Source organism: Lipomyces tetrasporus, assembly GCF_029532465.1.
Source record: "Lipomyces tetrasporus strain NRRL Y-64009 chromosome Unknown POJ06scaffold_6, whole genome shotgun sequence".
Taxonomy (NCBI): Eukaryota; Fungi; Ascomycota; class Lipomycetes; order Lipomycetales; family Lipomycetaceae; genus Lipomyces; species Lipomyces tetrasporus.
Window position 1 is genome coordinate 92,401 of NW_026611601.1, and position 12,585 is coordinate 104,985.

Here is a 12,585-nt window from a genome sequence, read left to right on the forward strand (position 1 = left end):
ATAGGGCTCTAACACGACTATATCCAGTGCTTGTACCCTGGACAGCTTGAAAATGCGTATGAACCCGGCCGCTGACCGCGGCCGCGCGGTCTGTCATGCCCCGATCACTGCTGGTCGCTATACTTAGTTAACCTCCCGCCTGCCTGATAACTATCATCTCCGATCAACTGAGGATACCCAGGCTTCCCGGTGACAGTTAGCATGGAGAAACGGTCAGAAATCGCCAAAGTCGTCCTTATTCCTTGGAATCCAAATTCTAGTGAACACAGACAACGATTATACGAGCAAAGAGTGGCCTGCGGCTGGAGATCAGACATGATCGAAAAATGGCGAACTTTGCAGATTGACGGCAAGATGGCGATCCAATGGGTGGTATGGGTTTCCCGCTGTCTCATATAACTCGGCTGACTTCAATTATAGGTGCTTTCCGATGATGACCCCGACAGAGATAACAAATTAGCTCGGCATATCATACAATTTCAGTCAGAGAAGGAGTCGATCCTCGACTCAGCCTCCTTATTTGGAGGGAAGCCACGTGCACTACCTGACACACCGCGGTCGTTCATTCCCGTCGGTCATATATCGCTAGATTCTGAGAATGCTGATCGCAGTCTCGCTGATCGGTCACAAGGTCTCTACTGTATCAGTACGTTCTACATCTCAAGAGCGTTGCAAGGCAATGGGCTTGGTCGAGCTGCGATGGATGCAGTCGAGAACATGGCCGCTAATGAACCTTTGTGCGCGAAAGCGCTTGCTCTCGAGACGATTGCTAGGGAATTCACTCGTGATGAAAAACCGTGGAAAGCTTTTGGCATTCCTTACCCCGTGGTATGTCGTCGTCTCTTTTCTCTTGAGAGCGCGTTCACTGATTGCTGTTCAAAGGTGACCAACCAGGACTGGTATGAGCGACGTGGCTACGACGTCTATAAACGAGTGGAACAAATTTACGAACACCCGGATCTAAGCGGTAAAACGTGGGTTGTCCCAACTGTTTTTATGCAAAAAAGTGTGACCCAGAGTGATTCATAATCAACCTTTTGTTGGAAATCCGCAACGCCTTGTACATAGATTTCTCAGGCATTTCCATTTTGTTTGTTGCGAACGCGAATATTGGCGGTTTTCCTTTTTATTCGTATAAATCGTATTCGCTATTCATCTGCAACAGTTGAAATTTTCTTTTCCACGATACGGCCGACCTGATTTGTTGATAACAAAAGGTTGGTTGAGGGGACCGTCGATGATTTTCCGAGGACACAATTATTGTGATGATGTGGAACCATGAGGTGGGAATAAAGAAGCTAGAAAGTTGATTAATTAGACAATAAGTATATACAGTAGCGTCCAACTGGGTCAGGGTTAGGGTCAAGATGCGTAAGAGCTAGTAAAATCATGGTGTACAGTTATCATCTCATTTTATAGATAGCAGACTAGCAGACTAATTTGTTTCCCGTCAACGCGCAACTGAACGGGACATCCGATATAAAAGTAACTACTCAATAATTTGCGAATTGCGAATATTGCGTCGCAAAGTTTTAGCGAATAATTCATTCGCAATCGAAAATTGTTGCGAATAATATTCGCAGGCTTTATTCGCAACCCAAAATTTTGCGAATAATTATTCGTGCGAATATTCGTTGCGAATAATATTAGCAATTACACTTTACGAATATTCGTAACAGCCCTACCACAGACTCTTCTGTCTGATATGCAATGCCGGAATAGCAGTAGTTTGTGCAACACCATTGAATTTGGAATTAATTGCGCAACACTTGGTTCCCTCGCAGAGTCCGGGTCTGTACCCTGGGGCAGTCAGTTCGCGGTGAATCCATGGATAAACATGGTTGGATACCGCTCGAATATGTAAGCTGTATCCATGCCTTCAAAACTAACCGTTGAAGTGTATGACTGTACACGGCTATGTGGATTTGACGCACTGCCCTCCCCCTGTAAGACTGTTCGATCCTGTCGTATGTCCATGACGTGTTGCGATCGCGACGGTTGGTCATACTCAGGGGTGGTACCCCGACCCTGCCATGAAGAGTCTGATTCGGCCGGAGTACCAGAATGTATGTGAGATATGAAGCCGGATGTGACTGTGCCAGAGTACAGGGTAGTTGGTGAAGGCTTTGGCCATCGTTTGTTAGTAGCCTGTAGTCTCAACTCCTCAAGGATAACAGAATATCGCTGCCCAAATGAATTCTATTCCGCGGTCACCTCTATCTGACGCTGACATTTCTGAGCTGCGTCGAGATATTTCTCCATACCATCGAATATTTGGACGCACATCGGATGACGTAGATGTAGAGTACTGCGACTGAACGGAATGCGACATATTGAGTGAACTATGGCGAACGTTACCACCTTCTGCCCACTCAGTAAATGACGTACCCACGCCAAGACCAGTGTGTGCAGTAGTGTGAGCCATATAGTAATACATATGATATCGTATCATATGGGTTTGATATGATATGATATGGGTTTAGACGAACCCATATGATATGATATGATATGGCGTTGGGTGATATGAGCATATATGACCATATATGACTTCGAAACCCTTGCCCTTATCTGTGTTTAATCGTAGAACCACCCTTGATTTTAAGGCGCTGAGGAGGAAAGAAGCCAGCGTCAGGGTTAGCCCTAACCCTAACATATTCAAAGGTCGAAAGGCCCCGTTGAATAACGTATCCTTGCAGTAAATTAAGGAATTTGTTTTTTCCCATAAAATTGCTGATCACATGATTCATATTGTCATATATATTACCATATATGACATCATATGATATCAGTCTCATATTATATGAGTTTAAATGAACTCATATCATATACGTATTGGTTTGACAGAAGGAAGTCATATATGGTAATATCACACTACTGCACACACTGGCCAAGACTTACCCAACAAGCAGCCGACATTTCACTGCTTTCACCTATATTGTTCTGGCTTGAGCAAAACACATGATGATAATTGCGTTTCTTTCCCTTACCCCTTCCTCCACGGCGGTACTGTCAAATGATTCGTAAAAATCCTCCAACCACGTGTTGACTGTTGGCCGCCATTCTGAAGTGGGCAGATATGTATCCGCCTTTCAACAGCATGGCGGATGATTTAGACGAACGGGCTTCATAGGATGTAAGTGGCCCACGTCACTGGTTCCGTAGATAGTTCTTCAAGAGATGATGTACAAATTTCCTATTCTCTGTGCTCCGAAACTCCTCCCAGGGTCAGGGTCAAGCACCTTTAATTTGAAATGTTGCAACACGTGGCGTACGCCACCATGGCCCCCTGAACCGCTGACGACAAAATAATTAATTAAACGCGCTGTGTAATCGAACTTTACTCGGTACTAATTAAAGTCAAGGGAAAAAAATTTCTCACCGAGAAACAAAAAAGAAATGAGTTTCCAACCCGAATAATCCTCGTCAAGGTCAAAGCGGCACACTGATGTAACGATTAATTTTCCTCAAAAGATCGGGAGCAGATCATTCCGACAATTCCCTGGGCAGAAAAGCGATAACTGGCCGGTTTGTGATTGAAATACCCAATCATATCCTCGGAAAGCCCCCTTCCAGGTCGGGCTGCCATTTGCGAGCCGGTTTTTTTAACTAGTTACACTAGTTATATAAGTCAGGGTAGTTTAGTGAAGGTGTCATGCATGCGCGGCCGTGGCGTGGCGTGGCGTGGCTTGGCCGCAAGTTCGATCTCAGCCGCAACCGTTTGAGATTAGATAGATGCATAGAGAGACGCCCTCTCCGATCGAAGGTGGCGGAGGCAACTTTGCAAATTTCGAAAAAAAAGCCAAACAGGAAAGAAAAAAAATTTAAGATAAGGTATTTGCCACCGGTCAGGAACCGATTCAAAAAGGGTCAAAATGAGGTGCCGATGCCGAGCGAATCCCGATGATTGGGTCAGAAACAGATCCCACCATGGTCAACCGCAGGAAAGATTAGGGTTAACGTATTTCACATGCGAACCGGTCACAATCCAAAACACGCTAATGGGTAAAATTCCACCACAAAACACTATTCTGGGTCCTGTCATTCAGCTCACCAGCATCCAAAATGCCTTCTGCTTACAATCAGACGGTGACGTAGTAAAATAGCTATCAATTTGAACTCCTAGATTGACCAATTTAATTTTATCGCCATCATTGGTACGTCGTGCACACGGCCTGAGTGATAAATGGCGACAACACATCCACCATCGCAACTCGCTTGGATCGATCAGTCGCTCATACTTTTCTACAATCTGAAGGGAAAAATTCTGACAGGAATTGACCTCCGAGTCCGACAGGACGAATCCTCGTGCTTTGTATGGATGTTGATTCGTTAAACAAACTAGTGATCATGAAAAAGGAAAAGAAGTCTATCATGATAGCATATCCATGCAGTCATGCAAAAATAATCCAAACCAGAAGCGGGGTCATCTGGACCACCGGTGGACAAAACGCCTGCAAAACCCGATTTGAGAAAAAAAATTCGTGACGTGTTGTTGCTTTTCCGTAGTCGAAGGACACTGTTTTACTCCACAGCGGAGATGCCCTCCTCGTGGAGAACAGGATTGACCTTCTCGTTCCATTTGAACTTGAATTCCTTGCCCAGTTCCTTGCGAACGCCAGCCTTGACAGCATCCAATACGTGGTTGAAGGTACCCATGCTAGCCGGGCTATTGGGGTCATTCTCACCCTCCTTGCCCTGGAAAACACCGGTCCGCACAAGGCAAGTGTTCCAGTTGTACATGTTACCACCGATGATGTCGGACGCCGGATTGTCACCGATCATATAGATGTTCTCCGGAATTCGGGTCTCGTTGTGGATCTCCTCCATCCAGGCCTTGAGCACCTCGTCGGCGTACTTGTACGTAGCCAATTCAGGCTTGCCGTATATGACCCGTCCCAGGTCAACTCCAGTCAGACCCTTGTACATGGCCTCGACTCCAATGCGGAAGGCACCTTGGGTCATCCGAGGAGGTCCCTTGTGGTCAGTCGGCATGACCAGGTCCCCGTGTGAGAAGTAGATGGGAATGCGAGACGAGATCGGGTCTTTGGCCCGGGTCAAGAGCTGACCGTTCTCTGCCAAGAGAAGATCCATAATGATCTGCATGTCGGTGGCGTAGTCACGGGAGTCGGCAAACACGAGGATGGCGTCGAACTTGACTTTGGAGAAGTCCGTAGGGCGTGCGCCGACGCGATCCTCCTCCGCGGAGTGTCGCCAAGGCGAGATGGTCGGGTCCCACGCGAGGATATCCTTCGGAGTGTAGACGTGCTTGAAACCATACGCCTCGGCAGCATCCCGAGACTTGAAGCCTTCACCGCCCACGACGAGCACCGTCTCGTGGTACTCGGACAGAGCACTCATCGGGGTGTGTGACTGGATGAATTGGTCGGTGGAGATGGGCACGCCCAAGATTTCGGACAGCTGGTCGCACCGAGATTCTTCGGTCTTCCCACCGCCGTTGGTCAACAGAATGTAGGGAATCTTGATCCCGAGCTCGTTGTCACCGTTGAGCATCTTCAGCGCCTCACGAGCTTCAGGAATAAGGTGGTTGCCATGGGCGAGCACACCATCGATGTCGAAAGCGAAGGCCATGTTCTTGGCGGCCTCGACCTTCTCCTTGGCCATGTCCTGGAGCTGCGAGGCCAGGATTTCGCGAGACACGGCGGCAGAGATGCCCTCCCGGTCGTCGGTGGTGACCACTGAGGAAAGACGAGTACGAGACGCGCGTGGGGAGCGTGGGGAGCGGGGAATGGGCAGCGAAGTACCGAACGAGTTGCGGGAGCCGCGATGGTCACGCATAGAGGGCGATAGGCTCAGGCTGTGCATGAATTGAGAAGCATCGCTGATCGAGCTGCGGGTCGCAGGCACCTCGACCACCTCACTGTCCCGGCGACCATCCCCTGGGATGGTGATGGAACCCCGGCCCGCGGTGCTGGGGCTGGCGTCTCCATGAGAGCGAGCCTCAGTCAGATCGGCTGCAAAGTCAGAGTCGTCGAAACGAGGCATATTGATGGGATGTGAGCGGTAAAATCAAAAGTGATGTGTAGAGAAGTTCCTTTCAAGATGTGAAGTAGTTGCTTGTGTTGTCTCGGGCAATGGAAGGCAGATCAAGGTCAGAGAATGGGAATCGGATGTACAGATAGAAAATCCAGGAACCGGGTATGGAGTAGATATTTATTTCATTGCTAGGAACAGTAGATGACGCATTAGGGATCATCGTGGACGGAAGGCGCAATAGTGAGTAGGTGGACCGTGTGGCAACTGCGATGTTCTCAAACGTATGCATAGTCAGGGTTAGGGTCGGGTCGGAACTCGGACCCAGTCGCCACATTCCTTTCCGAACGCGCCGTGACGTCATCGCATCTTGGGAACGAGGAAATTTCATACGCCCCGAAAATGAAACGCCAGCGAAGGCCGGTTCATCTGCCCAAGGAGCAGATAGTGGTTTCATCAAGTTGGATACAGATACGCCACTGCCCCTGGTCCGTCGCTCTTTCCGTATTAGCAATGCTTCCGTGGAAGTCTCGCTGCAGAGGCAGTCGGAAAGGGAAGGAGGTGGCGGAAAATAAGAATGACATCTGACGGAATCAATACAGAACGGCCCATAGTCGGATCGACCCCCCTCCATGCAACATTGCACTTATCGAACCCCTCTCCACCTGTAAATAATCTTTCCTCTTCCTCTTCCTCTTCACGGTCTCTTTGCACGTTTCACGCGTTAGATTCCATCTCTACATCAATCGTTAAACCGACCACAGCACACCATGTCCAGTGGGATCTCGTTTAAGCTCAGCAACGGCGTCACCATCCCCGGTGTCGGGTTCGGCACCTTCGCCAGCGAGGGCGCCAAAGGGGAGACATACAACGCCGTGATTAAGGCCCTGAGCGTCGGATACCGCCACCTGGACTGCGCCTGGTACTACTTGAACGAGGGCGAGGTGGGCGACGCTGTCCAGGACTTTCTGAAGGAGAACCCATCCGTCAAGCGGGAGGACCTCTTCATCACCACCAAGGTGTGGAATCATCTGCACCGATACGAGGACGTCCTGTGGTCGATTGACAACTCCCTGAAGAACCTCAAGACCAGCTATGTGGACCTGTTCCTGGTCCACTGGCCCATTGCCGCCGAGAAGGAGGATCAATGCACGCCCAAGATCGGACCCGATGGCAAGGTACGCACAATTGCGAGCACTTCTGAGCAACAAAGCGGACTGACTTTTTCTTCCTTGATAGTATGTGATTCTCAAGGATCTGACCGAGAACCCGGAGCCCACCTGGCGCGCCATGGAGAAGATCTACGCGGAAGGCAAGGCGCGCGCCATCGGCGTGTCGAATTGGACGATCAAGGGTCTCGAGCAGCTGCTGTCCTTCGCGAAGGTGAAGCCACACGTGAACCAGATCGAAATCCATCCGTTTCTCCCCAACAAAGAGCTGGTCGACTACTTGGAGAAGAACGGCATCCTCCCCCAAGCTTACTCGCCGCTCGGCTCCCAGAACCAGGTGCCCACGACGGGCGAGAAGGTCAGCGAGAACAAGACGCTCAACGAGGTGGCCCAGAAGAACGGCTACACCTTCGCCCAGCTGCTGATCGCGTGGGGTCTCCGTCGCGGGTACGTCCTGCTGCCCAAGAGCTCCAACCCGGCGCGCATCGAGTCCAACTTCCAGAGCATCGACCTGTCGGACGAGGATTTCGAGGCCGTCAACCAGGTGGCCGACGGGCGCCACTTCCGCTTCGTCAACATGAAAGATACCTTTGGCTACGATGTGTGGCCCGAGGAGTCCAAGGCGGCGATTTCCGTGTGAAGATTTTCTTTATAAACTATTTCATGAGGCTTAACGACTATCAAAAAGGGGGTGCTACTCAAGACTTTGTGTATTGGACGGCCTTTGGCGGTTGATGTTGGCCACGTTAAAGGGGGCAGTATCATCTTATCAGCCCGAAATCGCGGGGGGGTTTGTCCTCCTCCACCTTTTGGGACGTGGGGGGAGGGATCTTTTCGACAATACAATCTTAGGAATTTCAGGGTCATGCATTAATTGAAGGTCATCTTTTCATTCTTCATTAGTCCTTCCACCATTCCTCAGGACCAAAAGAAATAGTAGAATCATGTGCCCCGGCAAGCGTCAAAACTTCCCGTCATGTTGAACTATCGTCGTTCTTTTACCGAAAGCCAAGGGATGATCGACTACGGTTCTTACTCTAACTTTTATATTACTCATCATCGTGCAGCTGTATCCCACGCTTCGGAGAGACGCTGGAACAAGAGAATCTTCTCGTCAATACCTTGACCACTTCTGTCCAGCATTCCGAAGAAAACGCTGCACGTATCCACCAATGTTGTCCGAGGGGGCTGCTGCGGAGTACGCACCTTCTGCCAGTAGTACATGGCCATCATCGTTCATCGCTTGTGATCCTGGTGATCCGTTTTACCTTACGTATGTAACGAGTCGATCTGTGGGGTTTCCTCCGGAGGTACATACCGCGCAGGCATGTGTCTGTGTGTTCTCACCGATTTCTGTTTCACTTTCCCCATCGCGGATCAGTCAGCACTAACCCGTCTTAACGGTTGGTTGGGTGGCTACGTCAATGATGTAACTAAGGCTGTGAGAATTGAAAAATGGAGAAAAGGGGCGATAATGGATAGTCATAATGAGCAACTAAGTTTACGCAGTAGTTTGACGTAGTAGTCCAGCATTCGTAGCGCAGCTTCTGAGCCGCTGTATCGAGTGGCCGGATCCGGGGAAGTGATAGATATCGATGGTAGATTAATATTAATATTCGCTCCACCTTGCCTATCGCTGCGGTCCTGAACCGGATCCTGCATATGTATTCGCTTATGTTCTCTTTTTGCGCGGTTTTTGCCATTATCGAATGACGATATCCGGAGATGTGGTCTCGGTTGTGGATTTATATTGGCTACCCCTTACCTATCGCACTTGGTCCAAAGGTGGACCTAGCATATGCAAATATTTGCCTTGTGTCCTGTTCCTTTCTCGCTTTTAATTCGCCATAGGTTGGATCCCAATCCTGTGATCGGTTGAACTGCTTGGAAACAAGCTAGAATTAGTAGTAATTCCTCCAATGTCCTGGATTTTGAGCGATGTAAAATAATTCCTTCTACAGTATAGTGAATGAGAAGTCTGTAATATATAAGACGGCGACAAGGCCGACATTCATATGGATCAAGATCTTCTTCTCCAGTTATTGTATCACCTTACCTCTGGTCCCTCTGGTTTCACGTCCCTCGATTCTCTCCAGACCTTGCACAGGGAGTCTGGGACAGTGATAAAGCAGCTATCGGATCATTTCGCTTCCAAAGTAAATTATGGACTCAAGTTCTGAATCTCAGAATACACAACAGCGCCGACCTAGAGCGAGGCGTCTTGATTATCATGCGCTGAATACCGGCGCAGATAGTGAAGGCGACTCTGACGAGGGCCCACGATCCCGTTCTTGTCGTCGCCTTGAGTGAGTCAGACAAGTGCCGCGTTTCCTGATGACCTTATATCCCCTGATGAATCTGCGTCCCAAGTTCTCGCAAGCGATGCTGACAGCCGTCCTTCCCTTTCGCCAGTCATTCAAAGAAAGCCCATACCACCGAAGTCGTGGGTCTGGGAGCACTTCCATATACCGAGCTCGACACCACATATATCTACAAGACAACTAACAAGGAACGCCCGGACAAGCTGATTGTGTGCAGTCGCCGCTCGTGGTCTACTACGGAGGCAGTTCTTCAAGGGTCATTAGGAAATCTGAGCACACATCTCTCATCAAGGCACGGGATACGGAAGGCTGGAGCACCTACTCCTACATCTTCAAGCGATATCACGTCATTTCTCAGCAGACCTAGTAGCTCAGTTGCAGAGCGACTAGAGGAAAACATATTGCATTGGATAGTTGAAGAATCAGAACCTTTTACGACCGTGGATGCTCCATCATTTTAAATATTACATGATCTGCCAGGTATCGAATTACCCCTCAAATCCGCAAGCACGGTAAAGCGCCGGCTCGTTGCGAGATTCGAAGAGAGTCAAGAAAATCTGAAGCGTGAATTAATTTCAACCTGTATCACTATCGGCCCTGGATGTATGGACAAGCAAAAATAATCTCTCCATCCTTGCTGTCGTGGGTCATTGGCTGACACCGGAATTCGTTTATAAGGAACGTGTTCTGGAGTTCAAAGAGCTAGATTGTCAGGAACACGCCTGTTCCTGAGTGTATCGTACCGGCCACGACTATTGACGGGCTCGTGCTTGCGTCGGCGACCGCCGAACCGTCGGAGCCCTCCGCCGGAACAGCACTCGGATCTCGGACTCTCAGGCTACGTTCCTTCCGCTCGGATGCTCGGGTTTTCATTGGTTGCAGAGGCTCTGACGGGGGCGCAGGAATGCACATAAGGACACGCTGGTCCCCCGCCGAGTCCTCATAGTTGATATTCTAAAATAAATTGTTGCAAGCCATCCCGCTAGCGTAACGTATAGTAAGAACACACCTTGATCCTCACATAGATGGACCTCATAGCGGAGAGAACATGGCAATGGTTATCGGCGATCTTCTGGAGAGCTTAAACTCAACGCCAAACTGTTAGCAATAACAGAAGACATATCGCATAAGAAGATTAGTTGGGGCGAATTTATTACCTGAACCAGTACTTCGCCATAATGATGGTGACGAGCTTTTGTTTGGTCAGGGACCGCTGAGTCATGCCGCTCCTTCTGCTCTCTTTTGCAATGTCCATTTATCTATTGGTCGTGTTTGACACGAAAGCGGGTCAGCTAGAACGATAGTTGAGGACGAAAAAAAGTTTAATGATGGGAATTTGGAAGGTGAATATTGGTCTAGGGTCAGCGCTCCATATCTTGAAAGAGAATTTTGAGAGGTCTGCTAAGGATTGATGAAGGTATCAGGAGGAACATATTCCAACAACCAGACTTCACTTTATCTACCTAGCAGGGCTGTGGCGGAGCGGATATCCGCCAAATTTTCCCATATCCGCATCCGCCATCCGCCTTTTATCCGCCTTTCAACAGCATTGATAGTTATTTTCTTCAAAAATTTCGCAAAGTTCACTAACATGATATTTGAATTTTCTAAATGGACTCGCTGTAGCGGACGCAACTTATTTGGTCGGTGATCGCGGCTACATGTGAACGTGTACGACAGTGCTAGCATAACCTCTTGTCGGACTACGCAAGGTAAGGGTTAGGGCTAATCATGACCCTAACCCTGTTAGATTTTGACCTTTTTTTCAATTTAATTAAGAATATACGGATTATCCGCCTCTGTGAGGGTTGGCGGATTTGTATCCGCCATCTGTATCCGCCAATCGAAAGTATGGCGGATACGTATCCGCGGCGGATATCCTATCCGCCTATCCGCCTACAGCCCTGCAAAGATAATATGTGTAAACGCTTTGGGCTGTTACGGGTGGGTTGTCGGAGTCGTTCTCCTGGGCGTTCCTCCTTTAAGAGGTTGCGGGTAATGGTTGTATATGTTAATGTTGACCAGGTTATTATTTTAACCCGGGTTGTCTACAGATCTCACTGCGGCTATATAGGTTTATAGTGGAATTGTCTATTTCATTTCTGATAGTATAATCACCTTGGTCATTCAAGACAATATTGCTTCATGGCTGGAAAAAGAGCCATCGGTCGAGGTGTCCACTTTTACCACTTTGCAGAGCCTCAAACGGCGCTGGGCGGACTGATATTGAGTCCATCTGTAACGGAAATGAATTTTCTCTCTATGCTCGCGATTCTCATTGTTGCATCTGGTCCATATAGAGTGACATCGCGAAACACCGTTGGTGGAGGAGGTAAAGACGACCTTCCTTAATGGAATATAACCCTTGCCCTTGAAAAATGGCTCGGTACATCTGCAATGCTTACGGAGTATTAAAGTTTGATTTTGGGCTATTCTATTTTAGTACTAGCGTTGAAAGTCTGTTTACACTCTTCTAAACCCTCACCTCAATGTTGTTTTGCCGCTCTCCGCAAATTCCTTGCCCTCGTCATCGATTAGGAGTGGGGAAGGACGGTAGTCAGCAGTATGGTAAAAGTTTCATGCGTTCTGATAAGTCATAAAAGTCAAAGATATTTGTTTGTTTGTAATTCCTGCTAAAGGATGATTTCACAATTGCTACAACCTAATTGGCGCGCAATTCCATACTATCTTTTGACTATGCGCCGAACGGCAGCTTGCGCAATACTATTCACTGGAGATAATGCGCTAGTGGCAACATTTTCTTGCGCCAGTAGTCGGTAGGCCTTACAGGTTGATACTAAGCTCAAAAGAACGTACCTGAATATAAGTTTTGAATTACCCCGTTCTTAGATGGTCCTATAAGATGCCGAGGAGTTAATAGAACTTGCATTGGCGATACGTAACTGTCTCTTGTTAAGAAATCCTGGTGCGGAAATTGACCTTCTTGATAGAAGGATGCTGCAGGAAACCGTCCTTCGCCTTTGGATCGCTCCAAGCGAGGCATTCACATAACCGTATAAGCGCTCCAAGAGCACCAGGAGTTAGATGGTTTTAAAGAGGGTAATAAATAAGCGCACCAAATGCAGTATAGTGCGGCCCTAAGC

At 48.5% G+C, this 12,585-nt stretch overlaps 3 protein-coding genes across 3 annotated transcripts; 2 read left to right on the forward strand and 1 right to left on the reverse strand.

Annotated features, from left to right (window-relative positions):
- The first annotated feature begins 57 nt into the window (after positions 1-57).
- Positions 58-1,307, forward strand: POJ06DRAFT_112595 (uncharacterized protein). Its single transcript, XM_056184097.1, has 2 exons — positions 58-372; positions 421-1,307. The coding sequence occupies exons 1-2, from the start codon at positions 202-204 to the stop codon at positions 1,027-1,029; spliced, it is 780 nt and encodes a 259-aa protein (XP_056043001.1). The 5' UTR covers positions 58-201; the 3' UTR covers positions 1,030-1,307.
- A 3,196-nt stretch (positions 1,308-4,503) lies between these two features.
- On the reverse strand, positions 4,504-6,226 carry POJ06DRAFT_112601 (HAD-like domain-containing protein). The gene has a single exon (XM_056184098.1). It carries the CDS (start codon positions 6,001-6,003, stop codon positions 4,522-4,524), a length of 1,482 nt encoding a protein of 493 aa, XP_056043002.1. The 5' UTR covers positions 6,004-6,226; the 3' UTR covers positions 4,504-4,521.
- A 444-nt stretch (positions 6,227-6,670) lies between these two features.
- POJ06DRAFT_112607 (NADP-dependent oxidoreductase domain-containing protein) lies at positions 6,671-8,066 on the forward strand. The gene is made up of 2 exons (XM_056184099.1): positions 6,671-7,169; positions 7,231-8,066. The coding sequence occupies exons 1-2, from the start codon at positions 6,762-6,764 to the stop codon at positions 7,798-7,800; spliced, it is 978 nt and encodes a 325-aa protein (XP_056043003.1). The 5' UTR covers positions 6,671-6,761; the 3' UTR covers positions 7,801-8,066.
- The last annotated feature ends 4,519 nt before the right edge of the window (positions 8,067-12,585 follow it).

Coding starts and splice junctions, on each gene's coding strand:
- POJ06DRAFT_112595 (XM_056184097.1), top strand. CDS start 202: ATGGAGAAACGGTCAGAAATCGCCAAAGTCGTCCTTATTCCTTGGAAT. Junction 373..420: donor AGATGGCGATCCAATGGGTG/GTATGGGTTTCC, acceptor CTTCAATTATAG/GTGCTTTCCGATGATGACCC.
- POJ06DRAFT_112601 (XM_056184098.1), bottom strand. CDS start 6,003: ATGCCTCGTTTCGACGACTCTGACTTTGCAGCCGATCTGACTGAGGCT.
- POJ06DRAFT_112607 (XM_056184099.1), top strand. CDS start 6,762: ATGTCCAGTGGGATCTCGTTTAAGCTCAGCAACGGCGTCACCATCCCC. Junction 7,170..7,230: donor AGATCGGACCCGATGGCAAG/GTACGCACAATT, acceptor CTTCCTTGATAG/TATGTGATTCTCAAGGATCT.